Genomic DNA, 25613 nt, shown 5'->3' on the forward strand with positions numbered 1-25613 from the left:
TAATTAAATGTGAATATGATTACAAGTGGTTGTAGCATTTATACAAGCAAATTAAATCTAGCTTCTTTAATTGATTAGTCAGATAATCGATTAGTGGTCAACCATAATCAATCACCAACTATTTTGATGATTGATTTCTATTAAAGAAATACATAAAAACTATCTTATTGCAGTTGCTTAATTTTTTATATTTTCTAGTTTCTTTACTTTTCCATGATGGTAAAATTAATATATTTGTTTGTTTGTTTTTTGACAGAATATAAGTTTGGGGAAACATAAATTCACATTTTTCACCATTTTCTGACTTTTTACACATCAGCCAACTCATCACCGTGACTAATCATCCATCCATCCATTCTCTATACACCGCTTTATCCTCACTAGGGTCACGAGGGGTGCTGGAGCCTATCCCAGCTGACTTGGGCGAAGGCAGGGATAGGCTGGACAGGTCGCCAGTCTGTCTCAGGGCTACATATACAGACAAACAATCACACTCACACTCACACCTACGGGCAATTTAGAGTAATCAGTTAACCTCAGCATATTTTTGGACTGTGGGAGGAAGCTGGAGTGCCCGGAGAAAACCTGTGCATGCACAGGAAGAACATGCAAACTCCATGCAGAAAGATCCCAGGCCCACCCCGGGATTTTTGAACCGGGGATCTTCTTGCTGCAAGGCGAAAGTGCTAACCACTACGCAACTGTGCAGCCGTGACTAATCAACAATAAAATAATAATTTATTGCAACTGTATTTGCTAGTAGTTGTTAAATCACATATTGATAATCCTTTGTAACTGTATAATGGTGTGCCTTCCTGGCTAGGCCTAGGGTTTTTTTTTAATCTTAGGGGACTTCCTAGTTAAAGGAAGAATAAGTAATTTAAAAACATGGCCAAAGTAGCCTGATTTGGGGGCTCTATGGGTTAAAAATTAGCTGTTGGGCATTTATTTCTAGCCTACTCAGGCCAGCCGGTTAGCTAAAGTTAGTAACACACAATCTGTAGTTGCAGTACTAGTAAGTGGGATTTTAAAAAAAACCTCTACTTCACTTCCATCTTACATTTTACATCTACACTTCCCCTGAATATCCAGCAGATGGCAGCATGTTGTCGCTGTAGCTGCCGTGTTTCTTCGGTCGTGTTCGTGTTGAAGCAGGTTAGCTCCGTTGACTGAGTTAGCTCTGAGTTAGCTGCTGTCCAGTGTGTAGCAGCTCGGCAGAGCCAGCAGCGGCTAACAAGATGCACACGGCTGCTGCTGCTGTTTACACTATAGAGGTACCTGCGAGCTAGTACATATTTATTTAAGTGGGAAAGCTGCCGACGCTGTTCGACAGGAAGGCCAGCAGACATGGCCGGCATTATTAAAAAGCAAATTCTGAAACATTTATCCAGGTAAGTGTCATGTTTGGTGTTTATGTTAGCCGGTTAGCCCAGCTGGATGATGGTTTGAACGTTACAGCTCTCCAGGCAGCAAACGTTAGTTGGCTTCGGTTCACACGAAGCTAGCTACACTGATTTTCACATCGGTTTAATTGAACGCTACTCTGAGAATATAGGTAGGAGAACAGACGGGTTCAGTGAAGGCAGCAGAGGACTTTAACCTGCACTAGGAGAGCATTACTTTAACAACGTTTAGTCCACATACTTAATTAGAAACGGCTGTGTCCATACTTCACTGTTTACGGCCCTGAATATACCATGATTACAACTGGAATGCTGCATATGAAACAGCATCATCTCTCTTATTTGAGGTTATCAATCTATCTGAAGCAGAGGCCAGAGGTTTGTCAGTTATTTCTTACGAATTATTTCTATCTTGATTGAATTTGTGCTCACATCTGTGAAGACATGGCATCACCTCTATCATAAAGAAAGAAAATGATTTTCCAGATAGAGAGAAATATGGTAGAAGTAGTTTACCTTTGATCTTTATGTCTTTAAAACAGGCATGTTTTCCCACTAATTTATCAGGGTAACAAAACACTTTTCCTTGTTTAGCCCTAAATCTATGCCAGATTAACCTGAAAAAGGTCAATCCGATGAAGCTGATCAGCCTACTGTACATGAATGAATGAAGCCAAGCCATTTCTGGGTTATGGAGCAGATATCAGTTTGAAAGAATAAAACATTCAGATATTGATATACATGCTGAATTTCTTTATCTATATGTCAGCATTATATTGAAAAGACAAATTCATAAAGCAGTTGGCAACTCACTGTGAAGCCAGAGCTTGACCCCACACCGCTGTGTGCTCTGCTACATGTGCTGCAAATGTTGTTGTTTTGTAAGTAATGGAGGTGCTCTGCTGGATAAGCTATGTGACAAACTGTGTTCCTGCATTACCTCAAGGATCTTTGTCTGCATATTATAATGTAAAAGAAAGTTTTTGTATCAGCATATGGATATCCATACATCTGTGATAAACAATTTCAGCCAGTAATGATGGTCAAGTGATATATTGACTAGGCTTTAGAAATGAATGCAGTCAATCAATTCTTACTGCCAGAATAGTCAGTAGTACACCTACTATCTTATTGCAATTACAATTTCTTTCACACTGTCCATAATGCCTCCTGATTTACAAATAATTTATTGCAGTAATCTTAAGCATTCACCAACCCTATTTTCTCTACATCTGACCTGGTTTTCTTTCCTCACGATGTAAAGCTGTTGCTTGGGGGACACTCGGCTTTCTATTTTGTGATGCACAGTCTCCTCTCTTTCAGTTTTATTGTGGGAGTATATGTTGCATTATCTTTTGCTGCCAGTTTGGCACTGCTGACCGTTGTTAAGAAATTTATCTGGGTGAGAGCTCAACGATGAAATGTGTTCAAAAGGTCTGTCTTACCCCAGCCAGATGGGGTAAAGGTAAAGTCGATCATGATCTTGAATAACACAGTAGATGTCTGCTCAATCGCAGGCTTTCTGTTTGACTGACCGCTATTCTTTTCCTCTGTGTTGTCTCTGTCACTGAATAATTAAAGCAAGTTTTTGCAGCAAAAAGAAACAGTGGACACATAGCTGGATAGCCGACTTGCATGCATATTAATGGTATTGATTATAACTTTGTTTTTGATAGAAAATGGCCAAGCATCTCTGCACTTATCTTACATCCTGCCATCAGGGTTAATCGCTTTAAACCATCAGTCACTGTCACATAGCAGTATGATCATTTAAAGAAAACTAAAATGACAACAAAATCAGATTGTATGCCTGCATTGCACCCATATTAATGGTAAGAATCTCCATGACTAAATTCACAGCAGCTGAATGTTCTGCTTTAAATATGTCGATGGAGCCTAAAACTGACAAAACCAATCTTTTTCAACCAATTAAGGATTGTTCAGTTAATTAGAGCCATTTCAAAGTTAAAAAGCTTTCATGTTAATCATTTAAGAACCACTTGGGTATTGTTTAGTTGTAAAACCAAACAGTTGTGCTTTTAGCAAAGTTTCAACAATGACTTCTTTCTTGCCTTTAATAAGCTATGGAATTTGTGTGGTCTCTAAAGCATGCTAATCTTGGTATCTGGCATGTATTGCTAAAGAAAAAAACCACCAGTTTTGGTCTAATGTGGGTCTGAATTCTATATACTACCAAATCACTTTGTTTATATGCTTCAGCTACAAATCTGTAAAGCAATTGTGTTAACTCAATTATTAAGTTACTTACTGAATTAACGTGGACAATGTTGTAGCATTGAGTCAAAGCTGTTTTTATTATTATTTTTCAAACATGGTAAGTAGCTGTACGCCACAGACTTAACTCATTAAAGGCCCCTGTGGATTTTTGGAATTAATGTGAAATGCTCAGTTTAGGAAGGCAGTAGTACAGATTTTGTCCCATGATAGATGTGGAACCATTTATTTGTTGCACGATAGAAAAAGGAACCTTAAACTTTTACTGGTTTATCAGGTTTAACAGGGGTGACAGATTGGATGATGTTAACTGTTCACTTAATATAATCACAGACACTCTTTAGGTTATATAGCTTTATCGTAAGACATTTAGTCTGCTACATTTTCTATGGTGTCTCTCAGATGATGTCGGAAATGTCGGAGGGATTTGTCAGGACAGAGTTCGATCATGTGGTTTATTAAAGTATATAACCAATGAATTTGTTCCTATTCCTGCTATAGTCATCCTCAGTGTGCTGTCGTCAGTTCCTGGCAGTTGTATCCTGCTACATTTGCACCCTTGGAGAGGTCACCCTTGCTGGGTAGTGCAGCTGTGTGACTCTAGTAAGGAGAGTGCTCCATCTTCTTTCAGATGACTCATTCAGTTGCACTGCTTCAAACACATCTTGACTGCATAATGCAATTCGGGGTATTTCTGTCTCGCTGATCATCAGTGATGTGCACTGGTGTCTCCCTCATACAACCTATATGGATGTTCTCTAGAACTTGGCTGCTTTGTCTATTCACCCTAACATATGTACTTTGTATCTGGTTTCTTTAGGTTCACCAAGAATCTGTCCCCAGACAAGATCAATCTGAGCACATTGAAGGGGGAGGGGCAGCTGTCCAACCTGGAGCTTGATGAAGAGGTTCTGCAGAACATGCTTGACCTGCCTACCTGGCTGGCTGTCACTCGGGTCTACTGCAACAAGGCCGCCATCAGGGTATGCTCTTCTTGACTAGTCTAACCTGATTGTGTAGCTGGTTTGACAGGGGAGGAACACTCTCTTTCATAAGAAAACTGTTGAAGCACAAAATGGGTACACAAAAGCTAGCTACATGCATCAAGCTGTTTAGGTTCTTGTTTCATGCATCACTTTCAAACTTGAGAAAAATATTCTGTTCTTTGGTGCTAAATAAGTGCACTTAAGTGCATAGAGGAAATAAGCAGTGGCTGTACCACAAAGACTAACACTGCAAGAGACACTGCTGAGAACATTATGATCTGTCAGACCAGTACTGGTTGCTCATAATAGGCAGGCAAGCCATGATTTAAAGGGACACAAAAGGCCAGAGGCTAGTCTGATCGTGAGATATGCTGGCTGGTCTGCATTGAGGAGGATGCCTGGTTTGTGTTCCCAAATTATCCCAATAACACTACATATACACAACTGTTTTCTTTGAGTTTCTGTAAAAAGTGGCTTTAAGCTAGAAGGTAAACGTTCTCCAGGGTTGTTGGACAATTTTACATATCATTGTTATGTATCTTTTATGTTTGTATCTGTATTGTATGATGCTTTCAGTGTCCAAATATGCAAATTTTAAATTAGATTTTTGCAGTTTCCCCAGTAATATGCTACATAAGTTCTTTGCTCCATTCTGACATATTTTGAAATCAGGGCTTTTTTATCTTTATGTTTCCAGTTAGATTTGTCGTTTTTCCACCGATCAACAGACTCCCTGTTGACTCTAATTGTTTGACTATCTGAGCAGCAGACTGGCCTGTTGTTGTAATGTGAATAGAGCTGCGTGCATGTCTGCTGTCCGCTTTCAAAGTTTGCATCAGTCATATGGAAACTAGAAATTGGCTTGTATGGCACAACTGAATCAATGAATAGTAAATTAATATGTAGTTTCTGTTTTATTTTCCAACCTTGACTTTGTTATGACTCTTTGGATGGCAACGATGATTGGTCTGTTGGTCCGCGACTCTGCTGCAGACCGAGGCTCCTGATTTGATTATTGAATGGGTTGCCATTCAGTTTTGTAGAGGCATTTATGGTCCCCAGAGGAGGTATCCTACTGATTATGTTGACCTCTGTCTGTAAGATTGTACTTGGAATTATGAAATATGTTGTCTATACACATGATGCCATGACATGTAGCACTTCGGAGGAAATATTACAGCATGCCGCTTTGGTCATAGCTGCTGTGTCATGTTGTGCGAGGATCCTGCTTACTGTGCCCTTATGCACAGTGAATGATAAACAGTGCAGAATGCTGTGACAAGTAATAGTGACTGGCTTTGTTGACCTTGCTGTCCTGTCTTTTCAGATACAATGGACAAAGTTAAAGACGAGCCCCATCTGCCTGGTAAGACTGATGTTATTTTGGTCCTTCTCCCGAGTTCTTGCACATTTCTGCAGCACTAAGCTTTCCCCTCGTCTTTTAATCCAAAATAACTTGACTCTGGCATGACTGTAGCAGTACCTGTTCTGTTACTTTAGCTTCCCATTTTGCTCTTTGTGCTTTTATCTTCAGTAAATATTAGCCCGCTTCTCTATTTGTTCTTGCTCAGTTGAATGCTGAGTGTTGCCTGAATATTTCCCCTTTTGTGTAGTTCTTGGATAAAGTAGAGGTAGAGATGAGGACATGTGAAGAGCCTCGTCCTCCCAATGGTCCCTCTCCTATAGCTATAACAGCAGGCCAGAGGTAAGCCTACTTGCATATTGTGTTAAGCCGCCCTGTCCGATGTTGAACGCTGTGTTACATCACATGTCATGTTTACTTACAGTGAGTATGGCTTTGCTGAGAAAGTGGTAGAGGGCATGTCTGTGAGGATCAACTCCATTACCATCAAGGTCCAGGCTCGTGCCTTCCACGCCTCCTTTGAGCTCTGGCAACTACAAGGCAATAGCTTAAACCCTAAATGGCAGCGCAGTGACCTGCGATACACCCGTGTCACTGACCCAAAAAGAGGAGAGGTAATAGCAGCAACGACAGCACACTGTTATTTCCCTTCTCACACGGCTTCAACGCTCTCCTGTCTGACAGTCACATAATGCCCCACTCAATACAGCGTTCTACTGCAGAAGCAATGTGTGCTCATTAAGCTTGCAATAAATCATTTAATCAAGTCAATTGGTTTGGTCTGTATTAGCTGCAGGGTCTATTTTGAGATAACCTTTCAGAATGAAGGCTTGTAATCCTTTTAAAGAGGAAATCTGTCTGCTGCCTTATTTCTCTGGTAACGGTTTTTCCATGTAACTATCAGAACATGATGTTTTATGTCAGTGTTTTTGTGTCTGATCGTAGTTTGATATGTTTTATTCAGGTGCTGACCTTTAAAGAAATTAACTGGCAGAGTCTCCGAATTGAAGCAGATGCAATTGAGAGCGACGACCAGGACCTCGGCAGCACCCCTTTACGTCTCATCACCAACCAGGGACGCATTCGAATTGCTCTAAAGCGCAGGGTAAGACTACATTTGCACTGTTCATTTACTTTTTCTGTCACAGGACTGGTTAAAGATCAACGACATCTCATCTAAATTGCAAATTATTCGTCACAAGTCTTTCTGTCTTCATTGTTCTTTCTAGATAAAGGACTGTAATGTGCTGGCATCCAAGCTGCTTTTCATTCTGGACGACCTGTTGTGGGTTCTGACAGACTCTCAGCTCAAAGCTATCATCCATTATGCCAAATCCCTCAGTGAGGCCATGGAGAAATCTGCTCAGCAGAGGAAGAGCATGACTGCTGAATCCTTGCAGGTGTTTCCTCCTTTCTTCTGACTGCTTTTTTTTTGTGAAATATATGACACATTTGCTTAAAAAAGTACAAATATTCAATCATGATTACTCAAAGTAGGACTATAGAACAGTTAAGGTATTTACTAGGTGCCACTAAAAAGTTCCAAGACTGGCGTTGGTGTGCACACATGAAGTACATCTTCCTTATATGCACGTGTGAGCAGTGACTCTCACAACTTAGCGAGCTACATGACATTGCACGATCAACAGCGAGACCTGTGTTACATGGGTGTTTTGGGATCACTGCTAGGTATGCATTTGTGAGAAGCTCAGACTGGAGCAGAGAAAAAGACCAGAATGAGCCAACTTTTGTATCAAGGATCAAGCAGTAGTTAATAAAGGGATTCATCATAAGTGCTTTCTCCTCCTGTCTTGACATTAATGGGGCAATTCACTTTTGATTCATGCTCCAAACTCAGACACTCAAGGCAGGAATTTATTGTAACCTCTTGAGGTGCCTGAGGGAGAACATTTGATGCAAATATCTTCAGCTGAGGTGCTGTGTCATGTGGCTGTTCCAGTTATATACAGAGTTGTTGGTCACAACACAATCATAACTCTTCACCCACTCTATTGGCTCCCTGTGACTTCTTCCTCTTCGCCATATTGAAATTCCAATTGAAGGGTTGGTGTTATGACACAGTGGAGGAGATCCAGGGCCATTTTCAGATGGTGCTTGACATACTTAGATAACAGGACCTTCAGCAAGCATTCCAAGCATGAATGCAGTGCTTGGAGCTGTGTGTGTGTGTGTGTGTGTGTGTAAGGACGCTGCTTTAAAGCTAATGTTGAATTTTCATAGTCGCATTCTGAACTTTATGAATGCATGTTTAAATACAGCAAAAACAGTAAGCAATGAAACTATATTTCAGTATGTAGATGGCATTTTGCTCTACAAACATAGTATGTGAAGGACATGATAAATAAAATTATGTTGCAAGTAAAACATATTCACCAATAAATAGAGAAGCCTAAAGAGCTTTTCACCCAAAATTTGTTGACACACGATTATTTCTGGATACAGTATCGTACAGCTCATATGCTTTATTTGTTTAAGCTAATTTCTTACACTATCTTATTTCTATATTTTTTGTGTGCGTGTTTTTCTGGGGTATTTTATCAAATTATCTTGTCAATTTAGCATTGTTTTCTCCTTTGTTGTTTAGACTGCTCCTCCATCTCCTGGCCTCCACAGCCTCTGGACAGAACCTCCACCCGCCCCTGCAGGCACCCCCAGTAACATGAGTCAATACTTTGATCTCTATGATGTCAAGGAGTCTTCTTACCACACCTTCATATCACGCTTGGACTTACACATATGCAATGACAGCTCTTCAATGGATGAAGGTTAGATGGAAGTAACTCAACATGAATGAAAAATGATCAGTGTGCAGTCTTTACTGTCTTGTAACACAAGTACATCTGTGCTTTTTTGTGTTAACATAAAGCTAAGATTGTGTTCTGAAGGTGTCCCCTAAAATGCAGCATTTAAAGAACAATTACTAAGACGCTGGTTTTAAGCAGCTGTTATGTGATGTTCCATAGATGAGCCACCTCCACCGGGTTTGCAGGGTGCCATGCAGCTGACATTCAGGAAGCTCGGTTTTGACTACTATCCCATCCACAGACTTGGTGAGTGTGACGACTGGTTCTTCCTTTGTCTGTGTTTTAACTGCAGTTTGCCCCGAGGCTCTGTGCTGCTCCCACTGTAAGCACAGCATTCATTCAGGACTAGCTGTTAGGAGGATTCCTATTCAAGCAGGCAAATGGCATGGAAGACTGTGTCCAGTGCCATTATTCTCTGTGAATCCCTGAAGTGTTGAATGTAGAATGGCAGAGTTGCCTCTGGAGCTCATTAAGGTCAATTAAATGAAATGAGAAAAAATGCTTTCATTTTGTTTTACTGTTCGGCCCCTTTGTGTGAGTATGAAAAGATGAAAATGTCTACATTGTCACAGTACAAGCTTATGTATAATATGTACAGTGTGCATTATGTGCAGTGGCATGTCCAAAGTTATTTTTTATTCCTTGCAAGTAATTAGTGGCAAAAGCTTTATTTTCTACTACAGCTAATTGCTATCAAGCTTGTTGCATGTTTCCTTGCTATCACTCTGGTCTTAGGTTCCCTTCACAGATTCTCAGTATAATTCAGGGCTGAAGTCAGACCAGGCTGCTCCAAATTTATTTTTGTTGCTGTTGTTTTTCTGCAGACTGCCTGATGTTTTCCTCTAGAATCTTAATATATTCCTTTTTTGCATGATGCACAAGGATTTCTGGCCCACTGGCTGACAAACACCCCAAAGCACTACATTTCCACCACCATGTTTTGATTGTGGCCATGCTGTTCTTGCTCTTGTGCCTCGCTTTTCTTTTGCCAAATGAAAGCCACGTCCCACATTGCTGATAATCAGACCTTAGTGCTTTGCTATATTGTTGTCTCCTTTGTTGTTGTTGTGAATAATTACCTTTTTGTTTGTTTTTATTTCCCCTTTCTTTTAACCCACATTGTTTAGTGTATGAATTTACACATGAAAAACATTTTCAATTTCTAAATTAGTTTTCGGCTTGCAATAAAAACACATCTGCTTTGTGTTGCTGCTCTTGCACAGCTGATGGGTGTCGACACTGGGAACGCCACAGTGGAGCCATGGAGGCTCAGGCCCAGTGGGCTGGAAAACTGCTGCAGGAGTACCAGAGAAGAGCAGAGGCTTCTGGGTTCCCTGGGCCACAAAGTGAAGTTCCCCAGCCAAGCAAGGATTCCCCTGCAAAGACACTTCAAGGTATGAATACAGAATTTACATAAACTTTTTCTTATTTATTTTATATCTGACTGACTCCTAAGCATAGACAAAATTATCAGAAAAGTGAATGGTTATGACATTGGCTATAGTAATTTTACACATATAAAAAAAATCCCAACACAAGGTCAGTTGTCATGGAGATGAATATGTTTGCATGCATATCTTTAAGCTGACAAAGACTAGTTTTTCAAGAAGTGTTATGGATGGGATCATAACTGCTTCTAAGCGCTACCTCCATGATAACCAAACAATCCATCTGCAGATGTAGCCCAAGGCCTGTAAATAGTCATGACCTCCTCCTGATGTTTTCCCCTACAAATGCATTTAAACACTGAATCAATTTATTAGGCTTTTTTGGGAAAGAATTCACAACAAAGACTCTTTCGTGCCAAAGTGAGCGCAGATTTCTGCGATGAAACACCAGTTCATTAAAACTATAAATTGTCAAAGAATTATAAAATTTCGTGGCTACACTTTGGTCATCAGCATTGAGCCTGTGTGGATAGGTCTCAATCAGCGTCTTGAAAGCTGCAATTTTACCCCATTATTCTTGGCAAAACTGCTCAGGATCCGTCAGGTTATATGGTTTGAGTCAACAGCCTTTCCAAAGTCTAGCCACAAATTCTCAATTCAGTAGAGGTCTGAGCTCTGACCTGCCCTCCCAGGGCATCCACCTTGTTGTCTAAAAACTATTTCTGTGTATCTTTGGCTGAATGCTTCAGATTTTTGACTTGCTAGAAAATACATCTTCTGCACTTTTCTTGCACACTGCACCAGGTTTTCAGCATTCCCCTTACTTTTCTGCATTCATTTTTACCCTCTACCTTTATAAGCTTTCCAGGGCCTGCTGCTGATAAGTATCTGCACATCATGATGCTGCTACCGCCATGCTTCCGGGTGGAGATAGTATGTTTGTGATGATGTGCAGTGTTTGGTGTCTGCCAAACGTGGGGTCTAGCCTGATGACCAAAAAGCTGAATCTTACTCTCATCAGACCAAAGAATCTTTTTCAAGTTTCAAACTCACTGTTCCTCGCTGGCCTCCTTCCTGTAGAATCACTCAGTTTTTAAGGATGGCTTGCTCTGGACTTCTAGCATCAATTGGCTGTACCTGGTGTGAATACTCAAGCAATCACCTTTTTTGCATTTAATCTTTTCTTTAACATTACTTTGTAGACATCTGTTTTCACTTTGATATTAAGTTATCTTTTTCTTGTAAATTGTTGTCAAAAAAAGGCAAATTAAATAAACTGAGTCAGTGCTGACAAGAAATAAAAGAGAAGAAAATAAAGGGATGGTTGGAAAAAACTAGGAAGTGGACCTCAAGCTGTTTTTTTTAATTACATAGACACACTTTCATCAAAAAAGAACAGGCTTTAGATGTGCAATAAAATATTTTGTCATATAGTAAAACATGTTTACCTTCTTCAGTTTAGCGCTGATAAAATATATGACGCCATTCACCGTATAAATCAGTATCTGTTTTAGCAACATTAACATTTCTATGATTACAAAGACGCAAATCACCTTGAAAGCTATTTTTGAATCAGTGTTAGGATCTTGTTTATACCTAAGTGATTTAAGCTTGTTTACTCTTCCATGTAGATGGACAGTCCAGTCCCAAGTCGGTCCCTTCTGACAAAGAGCAGACGGCCAGCAAGAGCTCAGCGACGGCTCCTTCATCACTTAAGAGGCTGCGAACTAACTGTGTGGTGATCAGGATGGATGACGTGGACATTCACCAGGCAAGCTTTTATCATCAGCTGATTTGATTTGCCTGCTCTAACAGACGCCTGATTCTTCAGTAAATGGAGCCAGCAACTTCTGTTCCTCAGTGGAATTTGTCAGGCCAGTATTTCTGGCAAAGCTTGAGCTCACTTTGTCTTCAGAATAAATTAGCAGTGACCAAACATAACAGGTTTTGGATATTGTAATGTTTATAGATTGTGGATTTGTCACTGTTGCAGCAAGTCAGAGATATAATCATATGATACAAATTGTGGACTTCTGGAAAGACAACATGGAGTGCATAATTAGAAAAATGAGTTATTTTTCCGTGACAGCTGTCAAAATCCTAAAATAGTTTGACTGTATAGAACAGAATAGATCAGGGATGACATTTTTAGGAGAAAATAAAAGCACTATTAGCTCTACTGTTGGCAGTGTGCTCATCATTTTCAGTTAGGTCAAACAGAATGGAGTGTGCTCAGTTTCCTGCCTTCGAGGCATCTGCCTGACATGACTCACAGGGAGAGCAAAGGTCTCTTTCAGACCAAGCATCTGATGTGTTTTATCAGCATGATCAGGTTATATTAATGTGGTAATGTGTAAAAGCTGGGCATCAAATTTCCTTCCTGGTGATCGGTAGCAGTAGAGGATCTGTACTTAGACTGATGTAATTTCAGTGTTAGCAGACACAGGGTTGTGATGATTCCCAGCATTTTTAGGAAAATTCTTACGAGCATGTGAGTCAAGTACCTTAGTAAAAATAGAGTAATCCCACACATGTCACTTCTCTTGGCGTCTGCAGTGTCTGTCATCTAAAGCTGAGAAAACCACCGTCCCTTCAAGTTACACAGTTAGGCTGGTTCTGCATTTTCACTTTCTTGTGAAATAACAACATATCAAAGTTTTTTAGGTTCAATGCACTTGTAGTTCCTCTTTTGAAAGAGTAAGAGATACCCAGGGAAATTCTGTAAATGTCTGGTCTTCACCTTCCATTCCTGACAGGAAATCATTGATGTTGAGGCTCAGGTGGTTTAGTTCTGTTTTCTAAAACATATTTGTACTTTTTTCCAGTGATTGTCTTGTGTCCTGAATGTGAATGACGTAAGTGGAAAAACAAATTGCATTTTGATTCTATTTTTATTACTCCTCTAACCTTTCTACATGTAGGTGTCTACAAGGGGCCGTCAAAACAAGAAGACCCAGTCTTTATTATCGTGTAACCGTAAAGCTTTGCGTTTGCCAGACAACGTACCTGCAATTCATCTGCAATTTACTGAATACTACTTTCCTGACAACCCCAGTTTACCAGGTATCTGTATACCGAATTTAATTCTACTTTTATGTTTTTGTGTTCACATTTTAATTTTTGGCTTGTATGGTAAATATATATTGTCAGCTTACTGCACAAATTGTGCTACAAAATGTCGCTATGTAGGCTTTGCATCTGCAGCAAGATGGGTAAGAAACAAGAGAAATGCTGAAAAGATACACAGCGTGAGTTGTATGTAGGATGAAATGTTTCCCCTACAGAAGGGATGAGATTGACCTAAAACAGGTACATTGTCAGCAGCATCTTGCTATTGTTGTACAGGTAAACATGACCTGATTTCTTTGAGTATTTAAGTCGGCACCAAAAAGCTCTGTATTGTGAGCACAAAGCCACATCTGACTGCCATCCAAATCAAAACACTATTTTGGAATCCTTTGGCACCGTATGAGAAAGGTTCCAATTGACCTTTTCTGCTCTTTTTGAAATATTTTTTTTCTATGCAGATGCACCCGTCTACAAAATCAGACCAATCATTGTAGAATGATCAATCCTTTTCAAATAGTTATTTAGCAGAAAAACAAAATACATATCCCAATGTTAGTTTTTTTTCCCCATACAGCCCTAATGCAGAATGGTTGGTTAGAGTACTTATTTTATGTCCATTGACTTAATACAGACCCCTTTGTGTTATATTTCAAAATTTACATAACTGAAACTTGATCTGGTGCAGATTTATGAGCATTTACTGTAAAAATCGATTTTTTTTTATCTTTGCTTGTTGTTATTTGTTGCAGTTCTGTACTACTATAAGTACTAGTTGTAAATATTGATTTAATAAAAACCTCATAATGACTGATATCAGAATCTATTACCAGAACATCTTATTTTTTCACTCTTCCAGTGCCCACCTCAAACCTGTACGCCCAGTTAAACAGCCTCCAGCTGTGTGTGGACCCAGCCAGTGTGCTGTGGATCAATCTGTTCGCCAGGGGTCTCCTGCACACGCTGGACCAGGTCAAAGCTTTCTACCATTTGCAGGACAGCAGCAAGGCTGAAGAACATGTAGATGTTCGTATGGATGCAGCTCAGCTGAAGGTGAACACACTGCAGTTTTTACATGTAGCACTTTCAATCTCTGACCAGAACTTGTATTTTGTGTAAAGGTCTCATACTGCCAATGTTTTGTTCTTCTTTTGTAGCTGATAATTCCCCTGGATTCATCCATATTGGACCACCCTGAACGTCCACAGTCCCTCTCTGTTACTGTACCCCAGATGGCTCTCAGCAACACCCGACACTGCCCTCATGGCTCCAGAGCTGACCTCAGCAGTACCTGTGACAAGTTTTCCAGCTGCTCCTTCTTCCAGTACACACCGCCTTGCCCTTACCCCAGAGACCTGAGTGCCTTCCAGCCCATTCCTTCCACCTTCATTCAGCACTCTCAAGAGGCAGATCCCCCACCTCTAGACAGAAAGCAGCTGCGATCCCAGGATGTCTGGTCTCTCAGTCTGTCCCGTGTTACGCTAGGTTTCGATGGAGCACGGCGATTCCCCAAAGGAAAAACCCAGCCTTTTGTCGAGCCCTTCGCCATGTCTGTGTGGATGTGTCAGCCAGCTGCCTTTAAAAATGCTTCATCATCTTCCTCTTCCAGTCCCACCACAACCCAGCAACTTTCCTCGGAGCAGGAACCCGATCAGAAGGAGGCTTCGCTTGCTTCCGTCCACTTCCTGGCTCACACTGTCACCCCTGTGAAGATGTGGCTCAACCACTACCAGTACGTTGCCCTGCTGAGGATGAAGGACACCATGGCACGGCTGGGGGCGGAGTTAGGCCGGGATGTACGCGATGTTAAGCAGGCTCATGGCCAGAAGACAAAAACAGCTACAGTTTGCTTTGGCCTTCTCGTGGACTCAGTGGAATTAGGTCTGCTTTTGCCTCCGGTCTCCACAGAGCCAGAGGAAGAAGTCCCCCACACTCCAGAGACAGACAGCCCCAGTATGACGGACTCTGACATCTCCCCGACTCATCACTCTGCCGTGCTGGAGGACAGCGGGTTAGAAAACGGCATCTCCTCCATCAATACAGCTGCCTTTGGTCAGGAAGACGGAGCTGTGGAGGAGGCCTACGAGGCAGTGGAGGAGGGGCTAGAGGACAATGAATTGGCAACACAGGAGGAGACCTCTGTTCTCTCACCTCCCCTCTCGCCCGGACAGTCTCCAGCTCTCTCCCGTGAGCCGTCCACCTTTAGCCTGGAGGGAGAGCTATCAAGCGCCATTAACGTCACTAAGGATGTGACCAAAGATGCCATTAGTGCCTCCCTGGACCTGACCAAAGGGGCGTTTTCAATAACAAAAGACGCCTTTAGCATGCTGAGTCGCGGCTCAGGGATGAGCAAGTTGTTCAGTCCACAGGCAAAGTAAGTGCTCGCTGTCTCCTGCTGGGCTCCGGGCAACATAATAGTGTTTGTGTTACAGGAACTCACACTGTGCACCCCATGCTTTTACTGGCTGTGCCTTATTGAGTGTGTGTATGTGTGTGTGTTCAGGGAGCAGGTTCCACGTTCAGAAGAGTCCTCCCCTTCTTTGGCTCCCAGCCTGCGCCACCAATCCATAAAGCAGTCGCCATCCCAGCATTCCTTTGATAGTGCTATCTTGGATGGGAGCCTACCTGATGAAAATCTCTCCGTGGATAGCGATCTCAGTGACAATTTTGTTGTGCTAATGGACTCAGGTGCGTAAATACAACTGAATTTCTACAGAACTTTGTCTGTATTGCACAGATGACATCTACTGTAAGTTTGTCATGTTTTCCAGAATCAGGTATGGAGTCCATGCGTCCCAACAACACTCCTGTAGGCAGTCGAGGCAGCCCAGCTCCAGGTACAGAGGGAGGTTCATCAGCTGATCTCAGCAGCTCCCTGTCCCAAAGTACTGAGGATGTTTCTCAGGACATGGTGGGCTACTATGGAATTCCGACCAATTTTGTGCTTTGATTTAATTGAATTAGATTTGCAGTGTTTTTCTGAACAAACTAATATCTCAATATTTAGACCAATTAGTTCAAGATTAAATTTCAAATCTACTGTTTACTTGTGATGCTGTCGTTTGCAGTCCTCTGTGTTGTTACTGATCCTGAGCGGAGCAGCTTGCACCTTGGAAGTAAAGGGAGAAGACCAAGTTGTGGCTGTCCAAGCACAAAATCTCACCCCTGTCCAGATGGGCAACGTCAGGCTGTCAGACGTGTTGGCTGGTCTCATACAAGGTACAATGGATTGTTGCTGAAAAACGCTTTAAGGCGTTCAGTATTACAAATCTTACCATTTATCTTTGTTTTCTAATCAAATACTGTATTGTTACTGGCTGCCTTGATAAAAGGTTACTAATCATTATCAGGAAACGCCTATATTTAGATTTGGTTTGTGTTGTGGATAAGCTGAAGCAGAAGGGCAACAGAAATGTTCTTAAATCTGATGTGTAGTTTCTTTGGCAGCTCCAATCTCAGCAGTTTCACATGAACATATTGTAGGTTGTGAGAGTTGCCATTATTAATTATAATGTTGTGAATTAATGATTGCGACAACAGAGTATGCAGTTTAAACTTTAGATGCCGAAGTACAGATGCCACATTTACCCCCATTTCTTTCTCCTGATCCTCTGAAACCCAAAACACTCACCGGTGCAGCCCCAGCACCGTGCACATACACTGATACACGAAGTATGGAGCAGGAAGAAAAGACAATAAACTGTTCGAATTGCTCCTCACACACTAACACAGATGATCACCAGAGAAAAGAGAATTTAACTCTGCGAACTCAGAATTTGTTTACAGTTCTACAGGTAACACACCTATGACTGAGGACATATTCTATGGTTCATGTGCCATGTGTAAGGGAGATGACTGTTATTCTGGTTAACCTGGCTATGATAATACGGTAAATGGGTTTGGAAAATCCTGGACCCTGATCTGTTTAAAGTGTCCTCCGAGGTGCCGTCCCTTAAGCCACATGAAGTTTCTGGGCAAAAGGTTAAGGTTACCAATCATAACCCACTTTGATAAATTCCGGACTTTTGGTGTTTCACATCCCATCAAGTGAACAATAATCCTGTGTGTGGTGATTATGCAGTTAATTTTAAACTGTTTCCTTTTAGGAGTTTACATGTCAACTAAAGAAGAAACCCACCTGTTCAGCTAAGCATAAATAAAATAATGTGTTTTGTGGCAGAGTCTAGACAAACACACTTCAGGAGCAATGAGAACTCCACTATGAGACTGATGCTGGGTTATGCACAAGAACATAATCTAAGCAAGTGCTGGGTGTATTAGCATATGCCTAACTCAATTTATTCTACCATGTTTACATCAATAATCTTATCTCTAGCAGACTATAAAGCAGTATATTGGAACGGCATACAGGATACGGCTGCAGGGTAAAGTCGCTACGTGTCCTTCATTTGTACCTCTTTTTTTGTTTCTGCAGCTCCAGCTGAATCAGTCCAGAAGCAGTACAGGCAGCACAGCAGGGACTCTCCAGTGCTGTGCATGCAGGCAGAAATGGGCCCATCTGCAGCTCGACGCTCTGCCATGGCTGAGTCACTGGGCTTTGTGGATATGAGAGTGCAAAACTGCAAGGCACAGCTACTGACCTCAACAGTGACTAACATCGGCCCTTTTCTGGAAGACGAATTCAGCGTTGATGGTCAGCCAGTGAAGTTACACATGAGCAACGTCACCATCACGATGAAGGTAGGACGGCGCACTTTGCATTTCATGATTAAAACATGTAAGCACAGAATCTTTTGTAATTTCAGTCTCAAGACTTTGCACCTAGTTTGAATATGAGCATCTTTGTCCTCACAAAAGAACTCCACTGGACTAAAATACTTAAGACCTCAGCCCTCAAGCAGAAGTTTTTTGGAGGAAAAAATGCTAAACCATCATATCTTTTACTTTGAACATACCTTATTATTGTTTTGCCTTTATTTTTTAGGATGATAGCCCCAAAATCTACCCTACAGCCCCTCAACCTGTCCCAGCCACATTCATTATAGATCAGCTGCTCCTTGAGCGCGGCGATGATGGCATCATGAGAGTCAAAGGTGAGCAAAGGAATCATTTCTTTTGTGACCTAAATGTTGTTCACCTTGAAAAATTCAACTCTTGTCTGTATTGTGGATGCACACAAATACCAGCAGGTTCATGAACTTTCAAAGCACAAAAACTTAAAGCATCATCTGACACAGCTTTACAGAAAGTTGAACAGAAAGTGATCGTCACCATTTCCTTTCCGATTGCAGCTGAAGGGACAGACCCTAAAGCCTCAGCAGGTGTTCTTGTGGCTGGCTCCGAGCAACCCAACGGCGCCAACTCTGTCCAACAGCTGAGTGAGGTAGGAAGAACAAGCTGTAACATGTACTGTGCATGCTTCAGATTAGTGTATCTGTGGTCATGATATTAGAAATTTGACTTCATAACTGTGACATGTGTCTTTTTTCAGAAGAATATCTTAAAAAATATGGAAAAAATTGCCAAAGAATAGTCTAGCAGTTATGCTGTTTATACGGTTGCACTGTGATCATTTCCAGACACATTTATAGAAAGCAGAAAACCCACTTTTACACATGTATTGTAAAAGTTTGATATCAAAAATGTATTGGGCCACCCAGTGTTGATTCAATATATTGCAGACCATTAATCAGATTTGTACATTATGATGATTTCATTTAACCAAACTCAAAAAACATGACTGTGTAAAGACAAACGCATATGCTAGTGCAGAGAACTTGATTTAAAATTAAGTTTGTAGTCTCTGAATATTATCATGCTGACTGTTTCTACACTCAACTTTATTCCAAATTTGAAAAGTTGTACATAGCAACATGCTGCAACAACATCTGCTACAATACAGTAGTAGCTTTGTCTCTGTATCACAGTAACAGCCAAGAAATAAACACACACAAGCGAGTTTTGGTTCGAGTGTTGAAATGTGTATGAAATTAGAAATCAAACAAATCAAAATCACAAAAGTTAGTGACCTAATACTGACACTGTATGAACCATAATGCTTTGAGTACGGTAGCTCTGACATACTTTTATCAGGCTTTAGGTTTTATGTTTCTTTAAATTCTGATAGTCAGGTCAAGACATTTTCGCCTCACCTGAGTTAGATTCCCAGTGTTTGCTTATGTTGTAGATCAACAGTAATCAGCTCTGTCTGTCTTAAATACCGCTGTTACACCAGTGTCCTCTTACTCTTCAAGATAAACACAGCAGAGATGTGTCTATTTACACAGGACTCTGTAGTGGTATTGTAATTACACCTGTTGCTGTCCGTCAGAATCTGATATCAGCCCACATGGTGTGTAGCACCCAGCCAAAGCACGCTTTAACTGTAGCTAACCACTTCGATAATTCTGCCGTTGCAGAGTCAAACGCTGGAGTCCCAGCTCTGTGACGTGCAGGCCGCCCTCACACAGGCCCTCAGAGAGAGAGAGCGCCTCCTTCTGGAAGTCAGGAAGCACGACCCCACATTTACTCTCTGAGCCTCTCTGTCTTTGACCTCTGAACCTGTCGCTGCTGAGGAATGGTGATGGGATGGGAAAGGCTGAATGTCAGGAACTTACACAAAGTATTTCTCAACAATGGACATGTTTGAAAAGAAGATGAAACCAGGCTGTGGCTTTGGATCATCTCCCATGGTACATCACACATTCATGAGATTACTAAAGAGCCTCGAAAACAACTACTGAGAGAGGAACTTAGTAAACTAACTTATAGGTACATTAACTGTGCTGTTTTTTAAACTGGCAGTCTAAATATTCCTCGCTGCTGTACAAAACACAAATGATCTCATTCAAGTGTGAACAGTAATCTCATTATGTAGTTTCAGTGTTTATCACACAGCATGCAAGGTGATCAAGCTTTAATTCTCTCCAGTTATTTATTTGTGTTACGTCGAGCACACGCCAAAACCTCCTTTCACATGCACTGACACTGCCAGACAGTTGCTACTCCATCAGTCACTCTGTAGACAAACGTTACTGTCAAGCATGCTTTGTGAACAGTGCTGATTCACATGTAGCACATTTCCAAATCAGCAGTCATAGAGGTAGACTAGATTAGATTACTTCTGTTGAGTGTAAGGTAAGAGACGTGTGGGTTTTTTTTTCTTCATTTTGAAGTATTGTCAGTTGTTCAGAAATGTATTAGAAAAACAATGCACTTTTTTCTTAAAAAAAAAAAAAAAGCAGATCTCCACTGCTTTCATGGAGAGACAGATGCATCTCATTTCCTGCCCTTGGTTGCTTTATCACCAAGGTGGAAAGGTGACACTTTATCAAATCCTTACCGTTTTCAAAAAGCGGGTTGAATCGTTCCCCAGTGTTATTTTTATTCGTTGAGTTGTGAAATTCTTCTTCTTTTGTACTGTGAATCGATGTGCTCCGTGCGTGAATGTCCACTAAAGACGACACGCCTTTTCGATCTCTCCCCCGGTCGTGGAGAGCAGGTTGCACAGTTAGCTTCAGTATTGTAACAGGGTTCGTCCGTTATTCTGTGGTCTAAAGAGGTTTGGGATTACACCAGCTACCAGAGATCGAATACTTGATCTCCTTAAAACGTGTTTTGTAGCTTGCCAGGAAACGACTCATTCTGATATTATTACCTCTGTGCTCATGTGTCATGTTCAGTAGTCAGACATCATGGACCCAACATCCATTCTTTATTTTGTTTTACTTTTTTGTATTTATTTATGTTTGTGATAGTGTGTGTTCTTTTTTAAATCTGAAATATCACAGTGCACTGAAGCCATATCAATCAAAGAAGGTGACTTTTCAAAAATCTATGGTACTGCTAATGAAATGTACATTGACCAGATTTACTACAAAAACTGATATTTTCAGTATTTTTAGTCCTGATGTACTGGAGGTTTTATCTATCAAGCCTATTGCTAGCTTAAATACCTGTCACTTTCTTTCATCCATGTGTAAATCTGCTTAAATGCATGGATATAAACAATGGTGGATTTCTGCATCAAAGAGACTGTTTAACAATATATTCATTTTATAAATGCTCCTCTGTCAGTTACATTTTATCTACAAGCATTCTACTGTTAAATCAGTAGTTTATCGTCTTGCTTTTGGTGGTACGTTATCTGTTTTAACAGCTACAAAGCTGTTACTGTTACAGAGATCTTCTCATTTTTCATTATGGTCCTGGGGTACGTGGGAGACCCCTGGTGGCAGAGACTTGACCGAGTACGCTCCATTTAAAATATTATTTATCATTTCTTTCTTTTTTGCCTTTGGTTGCCTTGCAAGCTACGAATGACACATTTGCATTCTTGAAGCAGAATGTAATCTATTTAAGCAATAGAAAGACTCATTTAGTTGGAACAAAAATATGACAAAGAACAGTAACACTGCACAGTTTTTATGTGGAATTCAGTTGTTGAGATGACTAATTACATACCACGTTTTAATGCTTCCTTCAGCTGTATGTGAACTCAAAAAATCCTCTATTTGTTGGTGTTACAGAGCAGAGGTGCTGCCCTTTGACTCCAGTATCACTTGTAAATGTGATGTATTTTCCTAGCTTTGGTGTTTGTGTTTTTGCATGACAGTAGATACGTTGGTATAAAACTGAGCGTGCCATGTTGGATGCAACATGTGGCTCTGAAGCTTGCCCAGTGTCCTGCTCCTCAGTCAGGCCTCAGTGTTAAGTAGCATCTCTGTTCCACTGACCAACTGGTGCTTTGAGTTGAACCTGCTAATAACCTGTTACACTAGACTTCCTTTGCTCTCCAGAGCCGGCCAGGGTTTTCTATGACAACATAACTCTTACCCAGTGTGCCATGCAAGGAGGAGATGGACTGAGTGAAGCAAGACTCACTCCGTGTGCTGTTCCCTCTAGATGCATGTCCTGAAGTGAAGTGGTATTGTTTATGCCTTGTGGATTACTTGCACTCGTGAGTTCAATTCACTGGAAATTGCACTTGTTAAGATGTAAATCACTTCAAAGGGTTGTAGAGGAGTCATTGTGAAATCTTCTAAGTGATGCAAATGTTGGGAGACTGTGGACAGTATTTTTTTTTGTCAGTTGTGTAGAATTACATTGAATTTTATATTGTTTTCTTCACCTCATTGAGACTAATATAAAACTGGTTCTGTGAACCAAAGCTAGTATGTAGAAAATATTTTAAGTGAAACAATAAATGATTAATTGCTCAACACATTTTGGTTGTCCGTATGTTTTAATAGAAAATCCATGTTTTCATATAACAGTCTACTGCATTCATAGTTTTTTCATTTCAGAATATACAGAAACTTGTATGTTCAAAGTCTTTTATGACTGTGATCCATCATATTTGTGACATTAACCTCAATAGAAAATTACAAATGTCCAAGAAAAATTGCAAAAAAATTTACACTAAGTTTGAGTTCAGTTTTTCAAGAACCACTTTTCCAATTAATCTGTAAAAGGTTCAATTATGATAGGAAAAATGTGATTGAGTTATGACAAAGGAAGGATCTTAAAAAGGATACGACCATTTTTTTAAACTTCAAGAAATAAAATGAAAATCCTGTGCGCCTGCATAACTGTAAAAGAAAACGTGTACATATTCTGAACCCATTGTAAATTCATTTCACCGAAAAACGTAAACGAGTTGAGGCACAAGAACAAAACATTTAATATTCTCAAGTATAAAACTTGTGGCAATTCTGAACATGATTTACTACCGTTGGAACTGTGTGGTAAGGAGCATTAACTTTGACAGTTCGGGATGAGTGGCCGGTCGACTTTTCAGCTTTACTTCGCAGCTTTCTTGACCATTCTTCAATGCAAGTTTCTGAGCTTGGTCGCTTAGTAGAGAAGAGTCACGGCTTATTTGGCTGCACTGGCTTCATGTCAAGTTTCTCACATGTGATTCACCACTTATTGATCACCAGCATCCTCATAATGTACAGTGCAAGTGCCTCAGTGAAAGAGAATGTTCTTGTACTTGGTGTTAGGAATCTGGTCTCGGCTCTTCAACCTCCTCACTGCTTCCCTCATATGTTTGGGCTGCAGCGGTGGTGTGTCTCCCCACTTCTCACAAACATCTAATGCTGCAACGCCAAAAGAAAATAAATAAATAAATGTACCTGTACAATACTAGAATTCAAATTGCAGAGGAAAGAGTTCCATTAAATAGCTTGTATGTTTCTGTTTATTTGGTCTGAAGTTTCTGTTCTGTTAAATTCTCCACTCACCTTCCTCAACAATTTCCCCAGCAAAAACCTTGGCAATGCCAGACATTGCAATCACCACATTCTGGGACACTGATGATCCTGTTATGGACTGGATCAGCTGGAACAGATTTTTTTTTTTAAAGACGTCAAACCATTATAAAGGTAAGTGGATTTAAAAATACTTTGTCTATTTTCATAAACGGCTTACCCTCTTAATGGCAGCCTTAGGAAAGGCAGAGCGCCTGTACATCTCGTAGCGATTCAGCTGCTCTTCAGAAAAGGACGACACCAACACCCTGAAAAACACAACAAGCACAGAGGAGGACTGTGAACTTTAGCAGAAAGTGACTTCAAAGAAATAGAATGACCTAGTGTGAGGTTTAAAATGTCAGCCTTACTGCATCTTTTGGATTTCATCTTCATCAACCTTGTGGCGCTTCTCCTTTTTCTTCTCTGGTTCCACCTTCAGTCTTTTGGAAGAAGGCTGGCCGGAGGATCCTTCTTCCTCATCTTCTACTACTGCTGCTGTTTCCTTTACAGTGAAAGACAAAATGTTTGAATGCCTATATGAACAATAAAATACCTTCTAGTAAAAACATAATAAACAACCAACTAGGTTTTTGAAAAGATTTTCATTTCAAGATTAGTCTCTAGCTAACTTTGTACACATACATGTTCAATTAATAGACATTTACTGTACCTTTTGTTGTAATAAGTTGCTGCTTTGAATTCTAACAATCAGTTCATTGATTAGGTCTTAGATCTGCATACAATATAAGGTTGATTATGAATTGTGACATTGGCACTAGTATAGAAAATACTAAGAATACCAGCCTTAGCCTGTGGAATAAACCAAATGTGATCAATTAGTAGTAATTGATGAGAAAAGTATGATATGGTCCCCGCTTTCTTTTTTGATGTATGGAGAATGAATGCCCCACAACTCACCAGTTTAACCTCCTGTTTTGGCTGATCTTGCGAGGACAACTCTTTTTCATTTGCAGGTTTTTCTGAGGCAGATACATTTTCCGTTTCCTCTGATTTAGGATGCTCTTCGTTAGCAGAACTTGTCCTTTCAGGTGCACCCTCAGACTTTATTCGTGCAGGATCTGCCATGGTCCCTCAGACGCTTTGTGCCAACTGCAAATTCTGCAAGTATCAGCAAGGTAGTAGATCTGACGGTTACCATTGACAGTGTACTACCAATTCTGGAGCGAGCTATAAATCGATAAAGCTAATTTTCATTAGCTGCATTTATGGTTCTATTTTAGTTTCAAAATCCCGACAAAAAACACATAGGTTCGTGTGAGTACATTTTGGATAAAATGGGACCACAAACATGCACATACCTTCTCTGCAGCTAGGCGTCAACAAAGCAGCGGCAACAGAGCTAACGGTGGCGTTAAGCTAACTTTTAAACAGTAAATGGAGGCTAACGTATAACGCAGTTATACTTTATATCCTAATGTGTTTTTAAAAAAAACTAACAACGGTCAACGTACCTGCTGTGAATTAAATTAATGTAAGTACTGAGCTCTAAAGGAACGATAGCACCCCAAAGCTAGCTCTCTGAACGTAATGCTAACACAACATCCGTATTTCCGTTTCCGTTTTGAACGAACTTTATTAACATTGCTAACTGTGACATAAGCAAAACGTCTAAAGTGCAGGGGTATCGAAAATAGGTTTTTATGTGTATTGTTACGCCATAGCTTTTATTTATTTTTTTTTTAAAAACTATCGTAGTTTGATATCATTACAAGGTACAAAACATAAACACTTTTGAAACTCCAGTTACAACTCCTTTAGGGAAATTGATATCACCAAACACTGTGTACTGACACAAGTCACTGATTAAAGTCACTATAGTTTTTCTTTCTAAAGAAATTACCTGTTGTTATCTACATGCATAAAATAAAGTCATTTTGATGCATTAACAGCATCTCTATGTATATAAGGGCTTTAATCATTGTTATATAACAATTTGCAGCTATTTCAACCAGTAAAACTGGATTAGTTACAACCCAAGGCACAGAACAGATAAAATAATGTTAGGTGCTACTGGGTGACAATCTTAACGTGGAGCAAGGTGTCAATCTGTGTGATGTATGAAAAGATACCGAAATGCTGTGCAATCCTGCGTAAAGCAGGACGTATAGTAAC

The 25613-nt window shown here is 40.4% G+C and overlaps 2 protein-coding genes across 3 annotated transcripts; one reads left to right on the top strand and one right to left on the bottom strand.

The window, feature by feature from the left end:
* Positions 1-1105: 1105 nt before the first annotated feature.
* On the top strand, positions 1106-22452 carry bltp3a (bridge-like lipid transfer protein family member 3A). Its single transcript, XM_022202522.2, has 21 exons — positions 1106-1391; positions 4459-4621; positions 5952-5990; positions 6238-6329; positions 6412-6601; positions 6952-7092; positions 7217-7387; positions 8593-8773; positions 8972-9058; positions 10036-10206; positions 11832-11971; positions 13122-13263; positions 14126-14319; positions 14424-15640; positions 15770-15954; positions 16038-16177; positions 16335-16485; positions 17702-17967; positions 18212-18320; positions 18519-18610; positions 19647-22452. Exons 1-21 carry the CDS (start codon positions 1348-1350, stop codon positions 19761-19763), a joined length of 4032 nt encoding a protein of 1343 aa, XP_022058214.1. The 5' UTR covers positions 1106-1347; the 3' UTR covers positions 19764-22452.
* Positions 22453-25061, bottom strand: taf11 (TAF11 RNA polymerase II, TATA box binding protein (TBP)-associated factor). 2 transcript variants are annotated; one of them, XM_022202524.2, is made up of 6 exons: positions 24953-25061; positions 24399-24599; positions 23849-23982; positions 23659-23746; positions 23472-23568; positions 22453-23327 (listed from the first exon to the last, which is right to left on the bottom strand). In XM_022202524.2, exons 2-6 carry the CDS (start codon positions 24564-24566, stop codon positions 23197-23199), a joined length of 618 nt encoding a protein of 205 aa, XP_022058216.1. In that variant the 5' UTR covers positions 24567-24599; positions 24953-25061; the 3' UTR covers positions 22453-23196. The 2 variants fall into 2 exon arrangements, with proteins under 2 accessions (XP_022058216.1, XP_022058215.1); XM_022202523.2 differs by having other exon boundaries at positions 24800-25058.
* Positions 25062-25613: the final 552 nt, after the last annotated feature.

The sequence above is a fragment of the Acanthochromis polyacanthus genome, chromosome 6 (assembly GCF_021347895.1).
Source record: "Acanthochromis polyacanthus isolate Apoly-LR-REF ecotype Palm Island chromosome 6, KAUST_Apoly_ChrSc, whole genome shotgun sequence".
In the NCBI taxonomy this organism is placed as follows: Eukaryota; Metazoa; Chordata; class Actinopteri; family Pomacentridae; genus Acanthochromis; species Acanthochromis polyacanthus.

What these genes read in the sequence shown, in the direction of transcription:
- bltp3a (XM_022202522.2), top strand. Translation starts at nt 1,348, where the DNA reads ATGGCCGGCATTATTAAAAAGCAAATTCTGAAACATTTATCCAG. An exon ending in GCAACAAGGCCGCCATCAGG is followed by an intron (nt 4,622 to 5,951) that starts GTATGCTCTTCT and finishes CTGTCTTTTCAG; the next exon opens with ATACAATGGACAAAGTTAAA. An exon ending in CTATCCCATCCACAGACTTG is followed by an intron (nt 9,059 to 10,035) that starts GTGAGTGTGACG and finishes GCTCTTGCACAG; the next exon opens with CTGATGGGTGTCGACACTGG.
- taf11 (XM_022202524.2), bottom strand. Translation starts at nt 24,566, where the DNA reads ATGGCAGATCCTGCACGAATAAAGTCTGAGGGTGCACCTGAAAGGACA. An exon ending in CAAAACAGGAGGTTAAACTG is followed by an intron (nt 23,983 to 24,398) that starts GTGAGTTGTGGG and finishes TTCACTGTAAAG; the next exon opens with GAAACAGCAGCAGTAGTAGA. An exon ending in TGGGGAAATTGTTGAGGAAG is followed by an intron (nt 23,328 to 23,471) that starts GTGAGTGGAGAA and finishes TTGGCGTTGCAG; the next exon opens with CATTAGATGTTTGTGAGAAG.